Genomic DNA, 23,669 nt, shown 5'->3' with positions numbered 1-23,669 from the left:
AGTAGGGAAGAGAAGATTAACGGCTCGGGTTTTCAAGCAGGTCACCCTCTTAGCCAGAGGTAGGTGCCTGTCTATTGCCAGTTTCACTGGATTAGAATAGAAACCGAAGCACGACTTTTGCATGTCCTCTTTATTTCATCTCTGATGGATTTACGCGGGCATTTGGCTGGTTCTGGGGGTACCTTTCTACACAGTACCCATATATTGCCTGGAAGGATGAGGACCTACTTCAACCTGGGGACTGTGTGTTGGGTAGGATGCACTGCAATAGCAGGGAAGTATTTATTCTGTATCTGAGCTGGGCGGCTGGGAAAGCCCAGCCTGAGTACAAGCTGTGAGGCACTTTCATTTTGCCTCTAAGCACATCTAGGCAATATATGCACAGCTGAACAATTTGCTTGGTCTTGCCCCTTTTAATGCAAGGAGCTTGTATTAAAAGAGGATATATGACCAGACTGTTGGCTAGACTATCATCGTGTGTGGCCAACCAGTATGGCCACACATTCCCCTTCCTGTGCACTAAGCTGGTCATTAATCTGTGTTTCCAGACACGCTGACCCTTCTTCAAGGCAGCCAGCAACATTCTCTGAAGCATGGGAAGGTAGGGAGCGTACAGCAGGGAGCCTCTGGAGTGGCAGTGTCAAATGGGACCAGTAAGGGTGCGCTCAGTGCTGCAAAACCCGTGGGGTGAGAGACGTGAGTGGCTAGGGTATGGACTGAGAACCTGTCAGGATGAAACCTGTGCATACCCCAACTTCTTCTCTCTGCCCTGTGTGCCCCGGTTTCCACTTCAAGAAAAGAGGGGGTGCCCTAGGCAGGACCTGCAATGCCCCCAGCAGGTGCCAGTCACAGTGTGTGGCGTGCCAGGGCACTGGGGCACACCATCTCCTGGAATGGTTACAGCCACGAACTGCTCCCACTTATCCTGGGGAGGGCTTATCCAAAATGCAGATTAACTTGCCATGGATGCAGAGACTTCAGAGCCGGCCCTGTGCAGCATGAGACGAGGCTCGGCAGGGCTGGTGCTTCGCCGGTGCTAAAAAGGGCTGATGGGTGCTGGTGACTGAATGCAGTCAGTACCCCTGTACCTGCTCTTCAGCACACCCCTCAGCACCCACTGCCATATGGCATTTCGTTATCCAGTATGTCCAAACAGCCCCAGATAAAGACATCGATTCAGTGCTGCTGTGTTGATTCCGTTCCCAAGCAGCCGGCTGAGGTAAAAAAAATGGGTTAAGCAGTTAGACATTGACTGTTCTTGGGTTAGACCAGGGTCCTATCACCTTTTAATCTTTCCTTTGATAAGATAGCTGAATCACAGTTTTAAAATTCACTGCAGCATAGATTTTCAGCCCTCAAATATTTCCTATTTTGATTCCCGGAATTCTTCTTTTTTCTTCCTCCAAAACATCCAGGATGAATACAGGATTCTGTGAATCATCTCATTCATACTTCATGCGGAGGTAATGTTGCCACTTTACTTATCTGTTTTATTGACCCGTTTACATAGCCAAGGGTGGTGCTGCAAGGTGCTATTCAGTTGGTGATATTCTGATTTCCTGGGATATGTGCAATGTGATTAATTTTATGAGTTAAACATTGAAGAGATGCCATCAGTTTTTAAAAGTCACATTCCTGCTTGGCTTTTTCTCATAATTATTGTTACAAGCAAGATTACTGGGATCACCATAACGATAAAAATAGGGGGGAGAAGTGTTTTGCCTTCGTCTGGGGTGTTGGAAGATCTTTTTTTTATATTTTGCACTTGACGGCATTATTTTGCACAGACACATATGTGTTTGTATATGGTCAGTGCCTCTGCTGGCTGCTTATAAACAGAGAAAATGTACAAATCTGGGTCTGCTTAACAGCAGAAGCACATCACAGATGAGATTGTGGGGGCGGTGGCTAAAAAGTAGAAGCAGGATAGGGTTGAGGACTGAACCTTGGGTCCACCCCTTTCTGCTTACTGCCATTCTGCTCTCCCCATTTCATCCTCTCCTTTTCAGGGGAAACTATTGAACTTGGAAGGAAGGCTCCACATTTCCAGCATCATGGCACTCTTTTCTTCCCTAACCCCAGTCTTTATAGCCATTATATGTGTTTTGATTGGGGTAATACTGAAGAAGACTAATGGAGAGAAGGAAAAACGTGAGACTAAAAGCAAGCCTCTATCTCGCCCATGGGTGGATGAAGATTTAAAAGATGGCACTGACCACCACTTAGAGGAAGAAGGTAAGAAAAACCTTATCTATCCGAGCAGTTTTGTTGTTTGAATTGGATCTGCTGATACGAATAAGGAAGAGGCAATCTTCTCGACTTCTCCACAATGGTGGAAATGCGTAGTGCTACTGCTGCTGTGCCCTGAGCTTGTCAGCTCTGTGGAAGGAGGCTGTCCTGATGTCATGCCGCTCTTGGTGTAAATCTCGATTTCCTCCAGATCCCACAGGTCAGAGTGCAAAAAGAAAATGCATTTTCAAAGACTGCTGTCTGCCCCTCTGCCCAGCAGATCTCAGACCTATGAGGGACTCTGTGGGGGATGTAGGAAAAGAAAGGAGATACTGCCAAAGTCCCCCCAGCCTCTTCCCAGGCCTCTTTAGTGTGAGCAAACGGAAGACCCAGGCAGAGAGTTTCTATCTGCAAGCTGATGTTGTAGACATCTCATCCCACTTCACCGTCCAGTGCTACATATTTGATCTCAGCACCCCCAGAAAAGTTGGAAATGGGTTTATTACAGTTATTACAAAAGTTCTCCATTTGTGACTTCTGTGAACGTCCATGACAGCTTTAGCTGGATTAGCACTGGGATCATTTGGGAGGTATGTTGATCAAATATTTAAGAACAAAATGTAGTGATGTTGCTAATCTCTGTTCACTCAACTGCACATTTGAACCTGTACAGAATGTCCCTTTTTTTTGCAGTAGTGATTTCTGATGCACAGCTTGGACAAAAGTCTGAGCACAAAATACACCCTTCCTTCCTTTTGCTTCCTGACTATCCTCCATAAGCTCCCTTCATTTCCTTATGAAATAAAAATCTACAGAGTTCTGTTCCTGTAAAGCTTTTAAACTTGCAGTTAATATAGCCTTTTTTACCCAAGCTGCTTTCAAAGGCTTTTTGTGTGATTTTTGTCCCGTAATGACACATTACCTGAGTCCACTTCTAGGAATCTTGAAACTTATATTGTTTTTCTACACATACGCACTTTTCTAAGAACCATTATTTCTCTTTATTTCTCAGTGTTCAGTGTAGTTTGAGTTACAGTGTTGTGTATCAGTTTCCAGAAATAGGTGATGCTTGGAACCTTTTAAACCTTGTTGACTATTTCCCAAATATATAAAATTTCTTTAAAAGTTAGTTCATATGTTGTACCCTCCTTTGTACAATGAAAAATAGATTCTGTATAAAATTATGCCATATTTCCTTTGTCACTAATGGCTTATTAGTTCAGTTAAATTGCTGCAAATTAAAATTCCTATGGGTAGTTCAAGTGATAATCTATGAATTATCAGTGACATCTTTGACTGCGGCTGCATCTATCAGTTTAAAAATTTAGATCCTCTAAATAAACAAACCTATTAGCTCTTAACAAGGAGCCTCACTGCTACAGCTCCATATATAAAATGTTATTCTTTTATGTCTTAGTTGTTTTCCCTTTTATTCAGGTGCTAAATTCAAAACTGTACTACTTTTAAATTGCTTACAAAAAATTAGCAGGTAGATAGACACATTTGTGCTGTTGCTAAAAGGAGATTTATTTATTTTTAAAGAAAACCTCTCTCAGTGTACCATGCAATCCACCATTAAATTAGGCTTTCTTGCTTTGTTGCTTTTTAACAACAAATAATCATCTTTCCCTTAATGCTGTGTGGTTCAAAACGAACATCTTTGCAAAGCAGGCATGTCCTTTATCTCCAGAAAAATTAAAATTATTGCATCATGCTTGGGGAAGTTTTTGTTCAGCAGGGTGAAAGCCCAGCCTGAGCGAGAAGAGAATATGGCCACCTTGGTAAGGATCCGCTACTCTGCTAATGCTGTAATTGAGGATCAAAACATATTCACCTTGTTGTCAGTGTTAAAAATTTCACCAGCTGCACGAGATGCTGAAATGGAAACGTGGATGTAAACAGAGATTTTCTTAATAGTAGAGAATACTTTATCTGCTGCACAGATTCTGCTACTTTACTAACGTATCTTACTCTATCCGAAAAGCTCATTTCTACTTAAATGTCTCAAGCTGGCTTGTGTTTAAAGATAAAGTTCCTCTAAAGGAAATTTGAGTTAGGTGACAATGAAGCATTTTTAAGGCCTTGTCTAAAGCTAGAATCTAGGGCTGCTGTAGGTGAAGAAGCTGAATTTTGAACAGCCCCCTAACAGGAAGAGGCAGCTGAAGACCAAGTCTTGCAATACCTGGCCATGACCAAAGCGAAGGCACTTTGCAAAGAGAGTGAAGTGCTCTGTGAGAAAAGCACTGAACTTACTCGGGCGTCATCAGCCCCGTGAACCTTCCATCAAGTGGCACTGCCAGGGATGTTTCCCCCAAGAGGGGCATACCTTGGAGCAGCAAAGCGTGAGGTAATGAGCTGAACTGCTTGGACAGACTCAGTAGAGTCTCTTACTGGCAGTGAAGGGCAGAAGGGGGAGGGCCAAGTGCTCCTGAGCTTGTCTGTGTTATGCTTTCGGCAGCTGAAGAGAAGGATGTTTCTCAGAGCAGCAGGAACCCAGTTTTGTGGTTAAGTGGAAAGCATTCACTCAGTCCATTTATTTAATGCCTTAGCTGGCAGTACTTCAGATTTGTTTGCATACTGTCCTGTAACTTCTTCCTTCATTTCGGAGATCCATAACGAAAGATTGTTGTGCTGTGGATTGGCAAGAATGGTCTGTGTGTGTGTGTATCTGGCCGTGTCTGGCATTAGGCCATGTGTGACTACCAATTAGATACAGGTGAAAGAGATGTTTCTTCAGCCTTGTCTTGAACGATGAGTCACAAGGGCTCTCTTCCAGTGGTGGGCATCTAATCCCAAAGTGCTGGTACCTCGTCTCCCACTGCTTCAGGTTTACACAATTAGATTTGGACTGTTGCAAAGACAAGTTCAGTCTTTAGCCCAGGGAGCTTATTGTATATTGGTCACTTTCTTGGTCAAATATTCAGATCAATGCAATTGATGGATAAGGTGAATACAGACCCAGTTTACAGTGGTGGGGAGGATGAGGTTGAATTTTATTTGTATCCTTGTTACTGTGGGGATCAGTTGCAGAGATTAATAGCAAAGACATTTTATTACTACATATTTAATTGTGGGGACTTTGGTGATGTACTCTACTTCAGGACTACAAAGCAATGTACAAAGGCTCATTGCTTGTGATACTTCTTATAATAAACCTCTCCCACTTAGAAGTATTTCTCCTCTCCCCAAGTTCAAAGGCTTCCCATATCTTTTAATACTACTACTGACATGAATGAGGCAGTAGCAGTTTAATTTTCCAATTCAATGACAGTTCCTGCTTTGTGCCATTTAGGAACACGGGACTTACACAGACATGGTGCATCATTGTGTTTGTCTCCCTGCTGCCGCAGACACTTCCAGCCTTTGTCATCAGCTGAATGAACTTGAAAACTGGCCTTTTTTGACCCCGTTTCTTTAACCTTGCTGGAAGGCTATTCCAGAACTGGGTGCTATGGGTTAAAAATCCTTCTCTGCCTGCCTGCTGAAACTTATTTAATACTGCTCTATAGCCATTTTTCCTCTTCCACCCTCTTGTTAATTTAAAGGATACTATTCCAGCCCTGGTATATACCCCCCTGTGGTTTATAGCCAGCAGTCAGATTACCTCCCAGCTTTCCTTTTACTAGGTAAACCAGCAAATCTTCTTGTTATAAAAGAGCTACTCCTTTCCTCTGAAGATCTTAAGAAACCTTCCGCAACTATATTTCAGTTTGAGGTAATTTTTACAATATTTTGAGGCTGGCTTCTTTCTTCCAGGGTCTGCCTCTCCCACTTGATACTTCTTGTGCTTAAGATCCCTGACCAACTCTTGAGGTTTCCAAGATCAGCCTGCTAACCATTATTTATAACCCACTAGTAAGGCACTCCCTTTCAGTTCCCTATTAGCCACACACTCGGTTCAGGATTGGATTCACTATGGGGATTCCTGTAGTGGCACATTATGTAGCAGTCTGCCATTAATCAAGCAAAAAAACCACAGCGTCAGTTGCCCAGCATTTTACTTCCAAAGATCTGAAAGCTTTCTTTATATACATTTAATTGTTTTCCTATGCACCTATTGGAGAGGAATTCTATGCTTAGGAAGCAATTCCTTAGAGAAGAAACTGAAAGAGCTGGTTTGGAAAGCAAATGTATTGGTCTAGACTGAGGTGACAAGTGAGGTTTCTCAAGGATCAGTCTCAGGACCAATTGTTGATATTATCTACTAGTCTTTGCATAAAACCAAGGAGTGTACAAGTGAAATTTCTTAATGCCATACAACTGGGAGCCAACACTACAGGGAAGCATCAGTGTAGGTAAAATAAGTGGCCAACAGAAATGAAATGACAAGTCATTGTTCTTAGTGTGAGTTTATGTTATTAGGAACTCATGGTAAGAATTTTTACTATAAACCGAGGCAAAATTTATTACATGATTTGTAGGCTGATTATAACCTCCCATATGAACTGCTGGAAAGAACAAAAACATCATCCTAAAATGCATCCAGAGAGGAATTTCTGATAGAGTTAGAGAAATAGTACTTTTAAAATGAGATTTCACTTGGGATATCTGAGTCAAAACCATTTCAGATTTGCTTAAAAAGGAGGAAGCCTGATGACTATTGTAAATGTACAACAGAATTGGTGGAAATCTTGAGAATGTGGCTAACAAGATAATAGACTGACTAGCAGGATGTCTGTTGTCCATCAAATGATGGAATACACAGAGATGTAAACAAGACATTTGTAGTATTGTATAACGTGACTGTACAAAGAGGAGTATGTCCAAACACAGCAATTAAAGATATAGAGAGCATGCACTAAACAGATGGTGCTGATAATGATTTTAGCTTAGCATATGGATAATGTTAACTGCTAAGAATGAATGGTAGACACATGGTGGAAGAGTATAAATAATAGATTAATTTATTATTCTTACAAAAAAAATTGCCAGGGGAGTTTTGGTTTTGTGTGTCAGTTCTCTCACGTCTGGGTTCTTCTTCTGCCTCAGCCAGTATTCCCCTTTTGAGTGCCTTAAGGTTTTTAAGTTTTGCTCACAAAACTTAAGCTCAGATATGGTGATCGTCATACTTTCATTCTCACTAGTCACCTCATCTTTGTCCCATGTTCACCATCTTTGAAAGTACATTTCTTGTTTCATGATGTAATTATTAAGTTGAACCATCCAGACCATGCAGCAGCTTCACCTCTTTCCTTCTCTTCTACTTACATGGAAAAAAAAAAAAACAAACAAGCAAGCAAACCTCACAAAATTTAACACAGCTTGGCCTTAGGCAATACTGCAAGTTTTATACTTTGACTTACAAAGCCTAGGTTTCTGTGACAGCCAATTCTTTTCTTCCATTCCTAGTTGCCTATAGATCATTTAATTGAGATGTTTATTCAACCAATTACCTCTAAGATTTTTTTTATACCTCTGTTTTAAAGAAATGCAAAATCTCTCTGCTTCCTGATCCCTGAATTCTTCAATCTGACTTCTCCAACTTAATTTTTCTCAACTCCTTATTTTCCCCAAGTTTGTTCCCTTAAAAATTGAGAGCTGCAGTTATAGACCTACTTTTCCTTGCCCTTTCATTTAGTCAATTAAATTGAATGAATGGATAATCTCAGTTTAGGGGTACTTTTGTTTGTTTAATAACATTGTCTCCTCTCACTGAAACCAAAGTTAAGAGAGTCACTGCACGAGAGAAGAACAGGTCATTTTATTAAGGTATTGGATGCTTCAGCTGGGAAGCCTGGTTTCTAGTATTATCATAGTATTTCCTCTTCTGTCTATACCTGGAAAGCTATGCTTCTGTCATGTACTTCATAATAATGATGTGGTTGAGGCAATATGACTCTCCCTTAAAGATGTGCCCTGATCTAGATGTGACCTTGAGGGCCTTTGCAGGCTTCACACTATCCCAGAAGACAGCGCATCTCAAAAAGCAACCCTTTTTCTAGCCATGCTACTTTTTTATTTCTTTATAATCTACCACAACATCAATTATTACCTGGTTTTTATTGATATGCTTCCTGGACAAGTCAAAGCAGGTACTGCTGTTGTTATTGCATCTTCATTCTTCCCTCCCTGTCACGTTTTGTTCATGTTCTGTACAGGCACTGATAGCTCTTCCAGTTTGTTGTCTAGGCCTCTGCACTTCACTGGCCACAAGCAACATCCTCTTTGGATTAAGTACATCATCTGAGTCAGCTCTCTGACTACTGTCACCATCCATATAAGTAATTTAATCTTGCTCTTCATCTTTCTGTCCTTCAACATTCATGTATGAATTGATGGTTTATCACCTACCTGACTTTCCTCTCCTTGTGTTTCAAAACCAGGTACGGAGATTACACAAATTTCCTCCAGCCTTTGCTCCTGTTTGACAAACCTCCTTTGTAAAGATTTTCAGTATTTTATAGGCTAGTCTTGGTATCTCTAACTCAAAATGATTGTTGATAGTTTTGTAATAATACTGAAAAAAGAGATGACCAAGCAGGGCTTGGATTTGCTTAGAAGCCAAGGTTAGACCACCAAGTTTCCTCCATCAGTGGCTGAATAAAAGGTATGGTGCACTGAATGTATGCTATTTCTTACTTTCTGAACTTTGATAAAAACCTCATCATAAGAAAGTAAATAATGAGAGCACATAAGAACTCTTGGGTCCCAGAGTTAGTTTTATTTTACTGTTTCTAGGCTAGAAATAGTCTATTTCTATTTCCCAGGACACTCAACATTGTAAGCTTGAAAAATGGATATGGATGATCACAACAGCACATTGATATAAGCACAAATAGTATAGTCTGACCTGAAATTTTCACCAAGATGCTAATCTAATACCTACTTTCAGCATAGTTTTCTGGTCAGATTCTGCCTTCTGATAGGCAACGCACAACCTCAGCTGATTTCAGGAAGTTTCTTGTTATCATAAGGAAAATATTTCTTCCATTTAGAAACTCCTCTTACGTGAGTGGCTATGGATAAAATGAAGATGTGCATCATTCTGTGTAACTGTTAAATCTCAGTTCAGCAACGAATAACTTTGTTGGAGTTTCAGTACTGCTATACACAAGACGGATTTGGAGAGGGAGAATTAATTTTATCGGACCAATCAAGACAGTTGCAGGAGGCCATCCAGCTTCCAGGCCTGTAAGTCCTTCGAGAGAAGCTTGCAGGAGAGGTTATGTGGCCAAAGCTTGCATGATTTTCTGTCCTGTCTGTATCAATGGACACCTTCTGAATTTCTCTACTGGACAGACAGTCCTCAGTCAAGTTGGAAAGGGTTGCTGAATTGCTATCTCCCAACTCCCTCTTTTTTGCCTTAGGGTTTTATACATTTTTGCGTCATCACTTTTTCTCTCAAATCTTTTGGCTGCCAGCCATCACTGTCTCAACTTCTGTCTGTGGAAGGTTTGCATGGCTTTAGCTCATGTTCTTTCTCACATCTTCACAGAAATTATCTCAGTAAAACTGAACTAAGGTCCCGTGCCTCTGATTACATGGGTCCTCCCTCTGGGCTGAGGGTTGCACCTTCTTCCAAACCACCAGGCAAAGATGCAAGATGCACAGATACACATCCTGCAAACTATTCCACAACTGCATTCCCTGTGAATCTTCAAGGAGAGGTTGCATTTTGGCTTTTACCAGCTTAACATAGTGGTCCTTGAAAATGGCGTCCTATGGTACCATGCATAGTGTAGAAGAGGTGGGAAGGATGCAGAGCTCTAACCATCTCCTTGCTGCCCCTCCCCAGCTAGCCTACCACTCTAAAACCTGTAGGATGTTGAACACTGGATCCCCAGCAGAAGCTCTTCCTCTCAACATCCTATCACACCATGCTACTCGCTAGTGTAAACACAGCCTTTTAATCCCGTAGCATTCCCTTCACTGAGTGTGGAGGAGGAAGAGCAAAAAAGGGGGTGTGAAAGTTTCTGAAAGAGAAGATCACAAGAATCCTAGCAAAGGGCAAGTCCTAGTCAGCCGGTTGCTATTGAATAGTAAATAATCTACTGTACTAAGTGTAAACCACAAAGGGAACACGAGGAAGAGGCATCCTCTTCCTTTTTCAGTTTGAGGGTGCAAGATGCGCACAAAAATAATTTTTACAATGGGTCGCTGCTTCCCATTACCATGGAGCCAGGTCCTTGCAGACTGTGACCGAGAGTGCTTAACACAGGCATGAAATGCTAAACAAAACAAATTTTCTGGGTGACTTCTTTGTGTGCAAAATGAAATGTATGTTCTTTGGAGACCAGAATCATTCTGTTTAGATTTAACATATGAAACTGGATATATTGCAGCCTCTTGCACATGCTGAGCCACACTTGTGAATATTTCACTGCTGTTTATAAAATGAACAAAAGATCAGCCTGGTCTCTAAGGCAACTGCATACTACTAAAACACAGAAATAATTGCTGTTTGAATTTGCACTGGAGATTGCTACGATTCTGGAATAATAGCCTAATGGTGACTAAAAAAGAACTGGAGTATTTTTTCCTGACTCAGCCCTCTGTAGCAAATTGCTCAATACTATTGACTAGTCAAAATGCAAAATTTAAATGGCTTTAACTTCCACATCATAGTTGCAAAAAATCCTATCCCTGCTAATTCTAGGAATGCAATGGAGAAAGGCAAGATCTGAGAGACAACAGAAGATGCATTTCGTGGTATAAAAAAAACCCAGAGACAGATTTCAGTGAAATGAGGAACCATCTTGAGTTCTTAAATTAAAGACAAGAAACACAATATCCTACATTTGATATGTTGTTATCCTAAGTATAGATGCCTGTCATCCATTTCCTCTTATGCTGAAAGTATCATGAAACCAAAGAACTTAACCACAAAGTCACATTTGCGCAGAGCCTAGACTTGTAATGCTTCTGCTATGAAACATGAATATGGAAGAAGCCGACATTCAGCTCTTCAGAGGAGATTTTACACATCTTGGTAGTTAAGCCCTCTCCTTAACTTCAGTAATTTAATTGATTTTTTTCTTATTAGACTGCTCAGGAAGGAACACACATGTTGACATTTACCTACTGAGAAAAGTGGGCTGAAAGCTTGGCCACCTTTTCACTCCTATTTCAGCTTGCAACCCACTTCTACAGGTAGGCTTGCAGACTGAAGTGGAGAAGGCCATAACTTCTTCATGGATCACACTTGCTACAGTCAGCCAGGGCCCTCCTGCCTCTCGGTATTTAAACAAGGTGTTTATTCAGTAGCTGGAGCTAGGGATCAATGAGTTGTGTCAACTGGAAACTCAGACTTTGCCTTTCCAGTGGTGTAGAAGTGCAATGTGTGCCAATGCAGGCCACAGTGCATTACAGTGGTGAATGCCAAGATACAAAGTACATTCTCCAGCAAAAAAATCCCTAACCACTTTTATTTTCTTGCAGAGGTTGATGAAGAGTGGCAAGGACTTGATGAAAATGTTGCCCATGTCCCCTTCTTCGTGGAGCGCTACTCTGAGGCCGAAATGATTAAAAGGTCACAGATGTTTTACGAGCTTCTTAATAAAAGGCGGTCTGTCAGGTTTCTCAGTGATGAGCCGGTCCCCAGGGAGGTTATCGATAATGTCATCAGAACAGCAGGTATGGTACTGAGTGGTTCAAGGTCTGAAAAAAAAAAAAGGATCAGCATTGCTGTTCAACTGTGTAAGAGTGATGTGGAAAAGCCAAGGGAATTGACGTTTGGCTTATGGTTTTCCTAGATTCACCTGCAGCCATAATGAATGGGCACCCATTGATAGATTGGAAATTACTCAGCTTGAACAGCTATATGTCAGGGACTGGTTTGGAGCATTCCCAATTCCTTTGTATTTGCAGTGGACCCAAAAGGGAAAAAGACCATTTCAACAGCATGAAACAAAACATTTCATTTTCAAGCTTTAAAAGATGTTATTTAAAATAAAATTGATGTACAGTTTAGTGAAAAATCTTTCAAATAGGAACATTGAAGTGTTTTCTCTCAAAAATGTCAAACCATGTGTACTGCACATGCTTTAAAATTTCATTCATTATGATGATATTTATCATGTGTGGGGTTTGTTTGTTGTTTTTTTCACCAAACGAATTGATGAAATTGTCCCAGATGTGAAATATTTCAGTTGACATAAATGCTTGGGGTTTATTATGGGAAAAAAGTTACAGTCTAGAACAAAAAAACCTTTTCCAGTCCTTTCAGCATCAGTGCCAGGCCCCTATTGTATATGACTGGAGAGTTATACTGAGGAGCCTGATCAAGGTTATTTGACCGAATGTCAGAAAAGAATTTTGCCCTTTTTTTTTTTTTTTTCTTTTTTGAGAACCTGTGTGTTTCAAATCATTACTGTAATGTCCTGGCCTAATCTCCTCTCTGCTTTAGTAACATTGACTTCAGCCAGGAGTGGTTTTGACCCTCATTATTTCTCTTCTATGAACCAGTTGCTGTTAGTATGGAAAATATTCAGAAGCTGCCTTAGAGAAAAGTTCAGTAGCCTCTAGCAGGATTAATAATATAGAGATTCTGAGCAACTGATGTGCATTGTTTTCCCTTTAAAAACTGTAAGCAGCTTTGTTACTGCACTGTAACAAGTCCGCGTCTTCCTCTAATTAGCTAGGAGTAATTAAAACACTGAGCATGTTTTGGCAAATGCAGCAAAGCGAACAAGCCTGGAGTGCAGATGAAGTACTTAGTAACCCTGAAAGCTTTGGGCTGTGTGGAGGAAAGGAAAAGAAAGCCAAGCATAAATGTCATCAGTTCTTACCCAAACCTGAGGAGAAGCAAGGTTCACGGTATAAACACATTTTAATATAAAAGATAGTTCAAGCTGCTTATTGAATGTTTCTTAAACTGAAATCAGTGCTTAGATAAGCAAATACAGTATGTGTTCAAGACCTTCAAATATTTTTTAAATGTGTATGAGGGGCTAGAGAGACCTGAACAGTCTCTTTAACCTATTTCTCCGGGAGCTTATACAGATAACTGTATTCGTCAGCTTCTGGCTTTCATCTGCTAGGCAGTTAAAATATTCTCCAGTGGTGCTGGTGTGTAATAATCAAGGCTGAATAAGCAAGTGCAGACTTAATATGTGCACACCTACATACACCAGCTGTCTTTGGGACAACAAACTCAAACTTGTGTGCTATATGGCAGATGTCCACATTGTGCAGCTCCTCATCTTTGTCAGTCGGCAACAGATTCCTGCGGGTGGTCGCTTAGCCTTGTTTCCCTGAAAGCCATTAGCTTTGCCCTTCAGCTAAAACCCTGCCTCAGAGTTGGTTGCATATTCAGACAGTGTGTTGCTTTGGGTATAATGCTTTGCATTAACATTACTGTGTGCTTATATTGCAATATAATACTACCTCATTATAAAAACCACAAAGGAATTTGTACAAATCCCTGATTTTTGTTTCCTATAAGACGGCTGTATGAAAGGACTAACCTCTGTCATCGAATGGAACTTCACGTTCTTCAAGAAACAAATGAACAGGTCTTGTCTGCCAGAATTTATCTTAGTCCTTTTCTTCCCTTCTCATCAACTTGCTTTCCCATTGCTCTGTTGGTCAGTCTGAAAGCCCACAAAGAAGAGCTGATACCTCTCACTGCACACCCTCCTTCAGCATTGTGCTAACTGGGTTTTCATCTTTCCCTGGTTTGATACAAAGGTACTTCACCTAGCGGAGCGCACACTGAGCCCTGGACCTTTGTGGTAGTTCAAGATCCATATTTAAAACATAAGATTCGTGAGATTGTAGAAGAAGAAGAAGAAATCAACTACAAAAAAAGGATGGGAGACAGATGGGTTAATGACCTGAAAAGACTGAGGTATGAAAAAGTCAGTTGGCTAAGGGGCTTGAAGGGAGCTGTGTTTTGGTCTAGGAAAGACTATATTGGGAAGTTTTAGTCATGCTTTGTGGTGGGGTGTTCCCCCCGCCCCCCTTATTTTCAGGAAGAAAAAACCCAAACCGAGACTATTCAGCTCAATTTTAAAAACCTTATTTTAAAAGTGTTCTTTCATGTCCATGCTCCTTAAACTCTCCCCCGTTTTCTGGTGCTGGTCCGGAGGGCAGCTGTAAATATTTCCCACTTCCTGATCACACAAAGAAAGGAAGGTGAGGTCAGAGACTGCCCCAGACAGAGAGTTGCCAGGGTCCCTATAGTGCGGTCCTTTTGCTAATTTACAGCTGGGAAGAAGAAATTCCTGTCTGAGGAAAGCTGAGTTCCCACCCAGCAGGAGTTGAAAAAAAAAATCTACTATCGTCTGTATATGTTAATTCTGGCTGCCTTGTTCTAAGGGCCAGGTGAGATGCAGCACCCGACTGATACACACAGAGGAAAAACTCACTATGCCTGTGTGCTTCAATTTTACCAGAAGAAGGATGAAATAAGTGACTCAGATGTTCAGCGCACCCTTTCCTCTTGCATGGCTTTGTCTTGATTCTCAAGATGATGGGAATCTTACTGAAAGCACCACAGTCTAGAAAACTGAAGTGATAAAAGAAGCTTAATCGCTTCTAGTCTTCCTTTTCCTTTTCTTCCTCCCTCTCACTTTTCACATATTTCTAAGATTTATGTTTGTAAAGGAAAACTTAAAAATATGTGTAGAATTGTGCCTTGGTGGCTGGTTCATAAAATTGCCTCTAGTAAAAGGGATTATATACTCTCCATCTTAAAACTTTTCCAAGCATTTGGCTCCATCATTATTTTTTTCTATGTAACCTCTGTTGCCATAACTCTTGCCCCAGTTTTTCCCTGTTGTTTGCCAAACAGTGAAGCTCCCAAAGCCATTGGGAGTTTTGCTGCTGGCTGAGGTAGCCCCAGGCTTGTCCCTGCGCAAGTGCTGAATTATGCAATATTTAAGTGTTCCAAATGCCCTCCAAAGTCTGCTTAACTTCACACAATGGGAAGCCGTCTACTGGGTCTTGGCTTGTGAAATGAAGAATATGCGCAAAGCTTTATAGGGTTGATTTGCCCTACTTGTTTCATAATGTTATTTTTTTTCAGGTGCTTATGCGCTATATAAATTTATGTGCTATGTTCACAACTAAAATATAGTATTTTTTATATTTTGAGTGAGAACAGTAGAAAGCACACATTTTCTTATCTAAATCCTATATCATAATTGTATATATTCTCATTAAAAAAATTGGGAACCAAATGAATTCTAACAGGGCTGAAATACCCAGAAACAGAATAACATTTTTTGCTGTGAGAATATATTTGGGTTTACACCTTAGACCAAGAAGTTTTGAACTTTTCCGCCAGCAGTTTTCCCTGCAATCACAAAAAAGTTGGCACTGCTGGTAACAGGTGGAGCTGCAAGTCTACAAAATTCCAGGAATTAAATAATCTCAAGGGCAAATGCTCATGAGGCCAGTTCATAGATAAGAGGTCAAGGACTATCTCCTATTTTTATGCAGTTCCACTCTTCAGAGTGAGCGCATCAACTCCTCAACCGAATCTGTTAAAATTGAGAACTCTATTCAAGCTTTTTTTTTTTTTTTTCAGAAAAGGTTCTATTTAAGCTGATAAATACTTAATCCTTTGCAGTAAATGTTCTAAGCTTTAGTCTACTGCTGTAATTGTCCTGTACCTTTAGTGCCCCGTTGCAGAAAGTAAATGTGACTTATGGGAAAGTGAAAAGGTCACAAAATAAATCTTAAACATTATTCTTTTGCAGAACAAACTGGATCAAAGAGTACTTGGACACTGCTCCCTATCTGATCCTCATTTTCAAGCAGGTATACGGGCAGCTTCCAAATGGCAAAAAGAAGACCCACTACTACAACGAAATCAGTGTTTCTATTGCCTGTGGTATCCTGCTTGCTGCACTGCAGGTACATTGACAGAACCAGTACACTGGGAGTCAATATATTGGTTTGGATTACATACCAAGACTATTCTGCCCAAATGAGGGTGGAACCCAGTTTAGAGGGTGGAACCCAATTTTAACATTATCAGTCCTCTGGATTACTCCAATTCCTGGCAATACATCTTCGTTTTGAGTTTTAAAGTTATTCTGCACAGGCCCACATCTGAGAAGGTGATTCCTACCCTCAGTACTGCTTAACAAGAAGAAAAACGTAATGCAGCGTACTTCCAGAGTTGTCACTCTTCTCCCGGCACAGGCTTCAGCCCCTGTGGTTTCTGCCTTATGCTAACTGGGCTGACAGGGTCTGCAGATTACCCAAGCAAGGCTGTACAGTGCCACACTGGGCCCTTCTTTTCAGTAATCCCTAAAAAATAGCTTGACCCCAAATCATTTTTAGTATACAATGCTGGAAAAAAAATCAAGGGCATATTTCACAGAACAGGCTGTACTATTTCAATCAGTCTTTCTGAGGTATTTCTGAAAGTGAACTGATTTCTAAAGCTCAGCATGTTTGACATCAGTCACTTGGATTTTCTCGGTGGTTTCTTAGTGCTCAGTTCTGCTTGTTGTATCTGATGTATTCACGCAAGTGTTTAAATAGTGAAGCTATTCTGATTGCTAACTTGGCCTGTCAGCAGGATAACAGCAAGGTGCCACCTCTTATATTAGGCCAATTTCCTACCAGGAACTGCCATTTCTCCTCTACTCTGTTTTGAGCGACACCTCCCTGCCCACAGTGCTGTTCCTTAGGAGGACCTTCAGGATGGGAAATCTGAGAAGTGAGCGGTGCAGAAGCACATTGCTGGGGTGTTGCTGCTCTGCAGCTCCACAGGGCTCTGTATTTTCCCTCTGTGGAGCTGAGAGCAAAGGGGATGCACAGGGAATGGGGCACAACCGGCACTGTGTCACTTGTGCCTTCGTCAGAAGCAGTAGGAGTGACAAGGCTCCACTTTCCCCTGAGCCAGCCCACCATCAGGTGAGACTTCTCCCTACCAACTGTTAGGCTCCATAGTGCTGTCTCTTTCCCAGCTCTTGGAAATTAATTGGCAATGTTAAAGAACACAGTGCCATGGACTCATAACATTCAGCACCACCACTATTAGCTCTTCTTCTCTTCAGAAGACCATGGAGGTTACCCAACATGAGCCCATTGCCTGAGCACCTCCCCCTGGCTGACTTTTATATCCCAAAGCCTCCCAAAATGCTTGCTTTACACACAGAGAGAGACTGAAATCCACATGTGCAACTCTCAGGAAGTGCCTCAGGTGCGGGGCCATATTGGGGATGGTGTCAGCTCTTTACTACTTGTCAGCTTTTTAATGAGATTTCATATGAAAGGAGGAGTGATGCATAGACTTATTTTGGGGTTCTGATGTAAGCCCAAACATTGGCCACTGTGAGAGATGGCAATAGACTCCTGTGACAAACTCTGAGGCAGAGCACGTACCCTCTGTCCCTGGTGGGTACAGCTCTTGAGCAGGAACAAATGGTCGCAAAGCTGTAAGACATCTTCCTGCCAGCTGCATGGGGGCAAGAACGGAAACATTTCTTTGTATGAGCCAGATGAACCCCATGCGATGATGTGCTGGTTTTGGCTGGGATAGAGTTAATTTTCTTCATAGTAGCTAGGATGGGGCTATGTTTTGGGTCTGTGCTGAAAACAGTGTTGATAATACAGGGATGTTTCAGTTACTGCTGAACAGGGCTTACACAGAGCCAAGGCCTTTTCTGCTCCTCACCCCACCCCACCAGCAAGTAGGCTGGGGGGGCACAAGAAGCTGGGAGGGGACACGGCTGGGACAGCTGACCCCAGCTGACCAAAGGGCTATTCCATACCATATGGCGTCATGCTCAGCATGGAAAGCTGGGGGAAGAAGAAGGAATGGGGGCGATGGCACGATGGCGTTTGTTTTCCCAAGTAACCATTATGCGTGATGGAGCCCTGCTTTCCTGGAGATGGCCGAACACCTGCCTGCCCATGGGAAGCAGTGAATTAATTCCTTGTTTTGCTTTGCTTGTGTGCGGGGCCTTTCCTTTCCCTATTAAACTGTCTTTATCTCAGCCCATGAGTTTTCTCACTTTTACTCTTCTGATTCTCTCCCCCATCCCACCAGGGGGGAGTGAGTGAGTGGCTGTCTGGTGCTTAGTGGCCGGCTGGGGTTAAACCATGACAGTCCTTTTAGGTGCCCAACATGGGGCATGAGGAATTCAAGATAAGGATAGTAATTGGGAGAGGTAACGGGCAAAACATGGACTGAACAATGTTAGAGAGCGGAATGTTCATGGGGAATTTCAGTTGTAATTGTGGTGAAGGGACGAGGGGTGGCTTGTGTGTAAATTGTCCACTTCTGTTTGGTGTTGTGATGATTTTATTTTTATTTTGGTGTGGGGAATTCTTTTTTGTTGATGTGAAGTTTGCGAAGATTGTGTGATGTACATTCATCACACATCTACACTGATTTTAAAGATAATTCTTAAATATGTGATTCACAGAGATGAGGGGTGGAATGCATTGGGTTTGCATGGCAAGGTTTTGGTAGCGGGGGGGCTACAGGGGTGGCTTCTGTGCGAAGCTGCCAGAAGCTTCCCCCATGTCCAATAGAGCTGATGCCAGCTGGCTCCAAGACAGACCCACCGCTGGCCAAAGCCGAGCCCATCAGTGACAGTGGTAGTGCCTCTGGGATAACATAGTTAAGAAGGGGGGAAAAAAAAGGTGTACAACTGCAGCCAGAGAGAGTGAGAATATGCGAGAGAAACAACTCTGCAGATACCAAGGTCAGTGGAGAAGGAGAGGCAGGAGGTGCTCCAGGTGCTGGAGCAGAGATTCCCCTGCAGCCTGTGGTGAAGACCATGGTGAGGCAGGCTGTCCCACTGCAGCCCGTGGAGGAGGTGAACGGTGGAGCAGATATCCACTGCAGCCCATGGAGGACCCCATGCCGGAGCAGGTGGATGCGCCTGAAGGAGGCTGTGACCCCATGGGAAGCCTGTGCTGGAGCAGGCTCCTGGCAGGACCTGTGGAGAGAGGAGCCCACGCTGGAGCAGGTTTGCTGGCAGGACTTGTGACCCCATGGGGGACCCACGCTGGAGCAGTCTGCTCCTGAAGGACTGCACCCCGTGGAAGGGACCCACGCTGGAGCAGTTTGTGAAGAACTGTAGCCTGTGGGAAGGGCTCACGTTGGAGAAGTTCGTGGAGAACTGTCTTCCGGGGGAGGGACCCCACTTTGGAGCAGGGGAAGAGCGTGAGGAGCCCTCCCCTGAGGAGGAAGGAGCGGCAGAGACAATGTGTGATGAACTGACCACAACCCCCATTCCCTGTCCCCCTGTGTCACAGAGGGGAGGAGGTAGAGAATTAGGTAGGGAGTAAAGTTGAGCCCGGGAAGAAGGGAAGGGTGGGGAGAAGGTGTTTTAAGATTTGGTTTCTATTTCTCATTATCCTACTCTGATTTGATTGCTAATAAATTAAACTAATTTCCCCAAGTTGAGCCTGTTTTGCCTGTGACAGTAATTGGTGAATGATCTCTCCCTGTCCTTGTCTCGACCCATGAGCCTTTCGTTACATTTTCTCTCCCCTGCCCAGCTGAGGAGGGGAGTGATGGAGCAGCTTTGGTGGGCACCTGGTGTTCCAGTGATAGCCCCTCAACTTCCTCTCAACTTCACTGTAGCCATGGGTCCCCCATTACACTGAGCACTGCAGGCAGGCTCCCGCTGTACAACATACAGACACGTCAGGCAGAATAAGGCTATTTCCATTAGCCTGTGCTGTTGCTGTGGTGGAGAAATGCTGTACTTTTCTGTAAGCAAAGTAGGTGTCTTTTAAGGTGCTGTTGAGGCTATTAGTAAATCAGGTGTTCCAAAACCTGCAGAAGAGTCTAACGAAGCAGCATTTCTGGGCTAGTCAATAGGAGAATGCGTACAGGTCTGGTGAGGGTAGTGAATACAAATACAAAGCACAGGCCTCTGTCTCACTCTGTTGCTGTTTGTCTTGCTGCAGAATGCAGGTCTGTACACCGTGACCTCCACACCGCTCAACTGCGGCCCCCAACTTCGGGTGCTGCTCCAGCGCCCAGCAAATGAGAAGCTACTCTTGCTGCTCCCTGTTGGCTATCCCAAGAAAGATGCTACTGTGCCTGCGCTGACCCGAAAGCCACTGGAAGACATCATGGTGGTCATGTGAGCCCAGCGCCACGAGGAAGGAGCACATCCCTGCTGCCAGCTAGTAAGCAGCAGCCCGCTGAAGTTGTCACTGCTGCTTCGGTGTATCGTCCTCTTGCAGCTCTGCTGCTCTGGCTGTTTACACCTGTATTTCTTTTAGTGCTAGTCTAATCACGGTGGCTGCTTCTACTAATAGCAGCGAGCAGTCAAGCGCTGTGCATTTGACAGGTGCTATTACCAATAAGCCCAGGTAGTTGTTCCAGGGGACACGTAGAATGGCATTTAAATGACCTTCATCACTCGATTTTTCTTATGCATTGTAGGGAAAAATCTTGCCTTGAACTGGAATGTATGTTCTTCTTATACTTTTGTGATTACTATTACACGCTTTTTTTCACTTCCAAATTTTAATGGAGGTTGGATTAAAAGATATAAAGAGGTCAAACTCAGCTGTCTTATCTTGATGAGGGTGTGCTATTTAAATGCCCCTTCCCCTTCACTGCGTTCAGTTCTGCGTTGGATGAAGCTATTTTTCTCTCGTACAGCAGCATTTTCCCTACTTGATTGATCTCAAAAACCTTGTCTATACTAGGCTTTCTTAAAGTATTGCTGGTACAAGAGTCTTCGGCTGGGGGAGATCTAGTAGGAACAAGGTATCCAAGTAATTTCCTTGTTACCATTTATTTATACATGTTCCAGACACAATTAGATCATATGGCAACTATCAGTCGTGCCCCCTATATTTGCTGCTTCCACTGGAAGTGGCCCAGAGGGAACTACTATTCTGGTTATTCTGTTTATACCTACAGCTATTCCGGTTTAACACCCTGAAATTTAAACTGCTTTAGAGACTCTGACACACAAGAGGTGCTTTCATGTCACACCAAATCAGGCGTATTTTGGTTTATTTCAAGGCCGCTTCCCACAAAAGCAACGCTCCCTACTACAAGCCTTGGCTACAGGCAAGATGTGAATGGGCACGGGTGGGAGTTGCTCAGTGGAAGGGCTGATGCTACTGATACCTGCGCTGGCAGAGCCCCCTCGTGGGGTTGTGGTTCCTGCCGCCTTCGGGAACAGCACAAGACGAAAGCACTGAAAGAGAGAAGTCCTTCCCTGAAGCTCTCTATAGTTTGTGAAATACTTTCCCACCCTGCTCTCTGCTGCGTGTAACTTCAGGCAAATGCAGCCAAATCGGCGTCGGCCCTCCTCGTGGGTTGCTCGAGTTGACTCGCTGCACCTTGTCTGAAGTCAGTCCTATTTAACATGGCCTGTTGTCAGCTGAGGGAGTGGAAGGGATAATATTTTGCAGAGGTACAGCTTTTTGCTGTGTCAAGGCCTTTCTGTCACCCAGTGAGAAAAACTGTTTTTCCTTGGCAGACCATTTTGCTGGTATTTAGCAGGCATGGCTATGTGTTCACCTGTTTTACTAGCCCCGTTTCGCATCCTCAGTGGTACAGCAATGGCAGGAAGAGCTTCTCATGCAGACCTAATGTGAAATCAGCTTTTATAACTACAGTAAAATAAAAAAAAGAAGTCCTGTGTCTACACACTTGCAAGGCCTAAAAGCTAACCAAGGAGAAAGGGATGACGGATAACGGCTGCAGGTTGTTATCAGTTAAAGTCACTGTAGCAAGTTTTCCTTCTGTGCAGGCGCTGCCCTGCTGTATCAGGCCCCTTCGCAAAGCAGTTTGTATCTGCTGTAAATGTATATAAGCCCTATTACGTTTGTTTTAATTCAGAGTTCACATTGATAGAGGGCTGAACTTCTGTCGCTTCGCGATCTCTCCTATAGCTACACAAATAAACTGCTTCTGCCTGGCCTCGGCCTGCAAAATAGACGGCATGCTTATTCTGCGACAGCACTCAGAGAAGCTTTACCAAATTAATTCCGTTTAAACCAGCATGAGCTTGCATATATAAGGCTATTTCTCGTATGGTTTCATAATTAAAAAACTAAAACCTAAACCACTTTAAAAACAAACAAAAAAATTGTCACAATAACAAATATTGGTATATACCAGTATACCTCTTTATACCAAAAAAGATTAACGGTATGTTTTTCCCCCCATATGTTGATTCTGAAACCAGCGTACGCATAGTAGCATAAAAAAAACAAGCCCTCACACCTAGTGGATGGGAAAGAGTCTACCCTGGAAAGCACTTCTGGAATTACAAAATGTGCATTATTTTTTCATAAAAATATCTATTCAAATGAAAATACTCCAGTAATAGTAGAACCGCTGATGACACTGCAGCATCTCTTATAAATCATGTTAGTGCTCCTGTTGTGACAAGCCTACTTGGAATTGCCACTATTCTCTAATAAGTGTGCTGTCTTTACTTAAAACACAAATTAAATAAGAATAAATTTTGCCTTTCCATGCAGAACATTACTAAATAAAATCAAATAGCATCTAAATTGTTTTACACTTAACTAAGGTTTTTTTCCTTTGTTTTGGTGAACAAACAACGTTTTTTCAGGAAGAGAACATTCTGGGAGGAACATCTCCCACACAACCAGTAGGGATTTAATTTTTATATTCCTCCCCTTGTTACCTTTTAAACCAAGATTAAAAGACTTGGCAGGATTAGCAAAAGAGGCTGGAACTTGGCATCTCTTCTCATGATACCTTATGGCCACATCTCCCAAAGGCTCTGGACTCAGTCCGCCCACCTCTTTTAGAAAATGACTTAGATGCAAACTGAGCCCTTTAGCAAACATAGCTCTAAATACAAGTTTTCTAGAATCGCAGAAGAATCGAGGTTGGAATGGACTTCCAGCGTTCATCCTCTCCAAAACTCTGCTCAAAGCAGGGCTAGTTAGATCAGGTTGCTTAAGGTCTTGTCCAGTCAAATCTTGAACAACTCTAAGGACGGAGAATCTACATCTTCTTTGGGCAACCTATATGGTATTTCTTCACTTCCATAGTGAAAAAAAAGGTTTTCTGCTACCTAATCAGGATTTCCCATGTTTCAGCTTGTGTCCATTGCCTTCTGGACAGTGCTGTGTACCTCCAAGAGAAGTCTGGCTTCGTCTCCTCTGTATCTTCCAATTGGGTAGCTGCGGACAGCACTTAGGTCTCCCATGAGCCTTCTCTTCTCCAGACTGAACAAACACAGCTCTGTGTGCTCCAGCTCCCTGGCCAGCTTGGTGACATCTGCTGAACATGCTCCAGCGTGTCACTATCTTTCTGGTACCGAGCAGGCCAAAACTGGGCACAGTACTCCAGACATGATCTCACAAGTGCCAAGTAGAGAGGAAGGATCACTTCCTTGGACCTGCTTGCTACACTTTTACTAATGCAGCCTGGGATGTGGTTGGCCTTCTTTGCTGCAAGGGCACACTGCTGATTCATGTTCAACTTGTTGTCCACCATGCGGTCCTTTTCTGACAAGCTGCTTGCAGACAGCTGACCCCAGCCTGCATGGTGGCACTGCGTTATTCTAGCCCAG

The 23,669-nt window shown here is 42.8% G+C and overlaps 1 protein-coding gene across 2 annotated transcripts; it reads left to right on the top strand.

Moving 5' to 3' along the window:
• Positions 1-559: 559 nt before the first annotated feature.
• On the top strand, positions 560-20,591 carry IYD (iodotyrosine deiodinase). Of its 2 annotated transcripts, none has more exons than XM_072857944.1 (7): positions 560-601; positions 1,416-1,463; positions 2,010-2,235; positions 11,608-11,802; positions 13,858-14,017; positions 15,873-16,029; positions 20,056-20,591. In XM_072857944.1, exons 3-7 carry the CDS (start codon positions 2,055-2,057, stop codon positions 20,236-20,238), a joined length of 876 nt encoding a protein of 291 aa, XP_072714045.1. In that variant the 5' UTR covers positions 560-601; positions 1,416-1,463; positions 2,010-2,054; the 3' UTR covers positions 20,239-20,591. The 2 variants fall into 2 exon arrangements, with proteins under 2 accessions (XP_072714045.1, XP_072714044.1); XM_072857943.1 differs by lacking the exon at positions 20,056-20,591 and adding an exon at positions 18,900-19,461.
• The last annotated feature ends 3,078 nt before the right edge of the window (positions 20,592-23,669 follow it).

Source organism: Ciconia boyciana, chromosome 3, assembly GCF_034638445.1.
Source record: "Ciconia boyciana chromosome 3, ASM3463844v1, whole genome shotgun sequence".
NCBI classification, from domain to species: domain Eukaryota; kingdom Metazoa; phylum Chordata; class Aves; order Ciconiiformes; family Ciconiidae; genus Ciconia; species Ciconia boyciana.
The sequence above is the reverse complement of the archived record's forward strand: the minus strand, read 5'-3'. Positions and strand labels throughout refer to the sequence as shown.

Excerpts from the sequence above, each read along its gene's own strand:
- IYD (XM_072857943.1), top strand. The coding sequence starts at position 2,055 with ATGGCACTCTTTTCTTCCCTAACCCCAGTCTTTATAGCCATTATATGT. Across the intron at positions 11,803-13,857 it reads TAATGTCATCAGAACAGCAG|GTACTTCACCTAGCGGAGCG; the intron begins GTATGGTACTGA and ends TTTGATACAAAG. Across the intron at positions 16,030-18,899 it reads TCCTGCTTGCTGCACTGCAG|CCTGTGGTGAAGACCATGGT; the intron begins GTACATTGACAG and ends ATTCCCCTGCAG.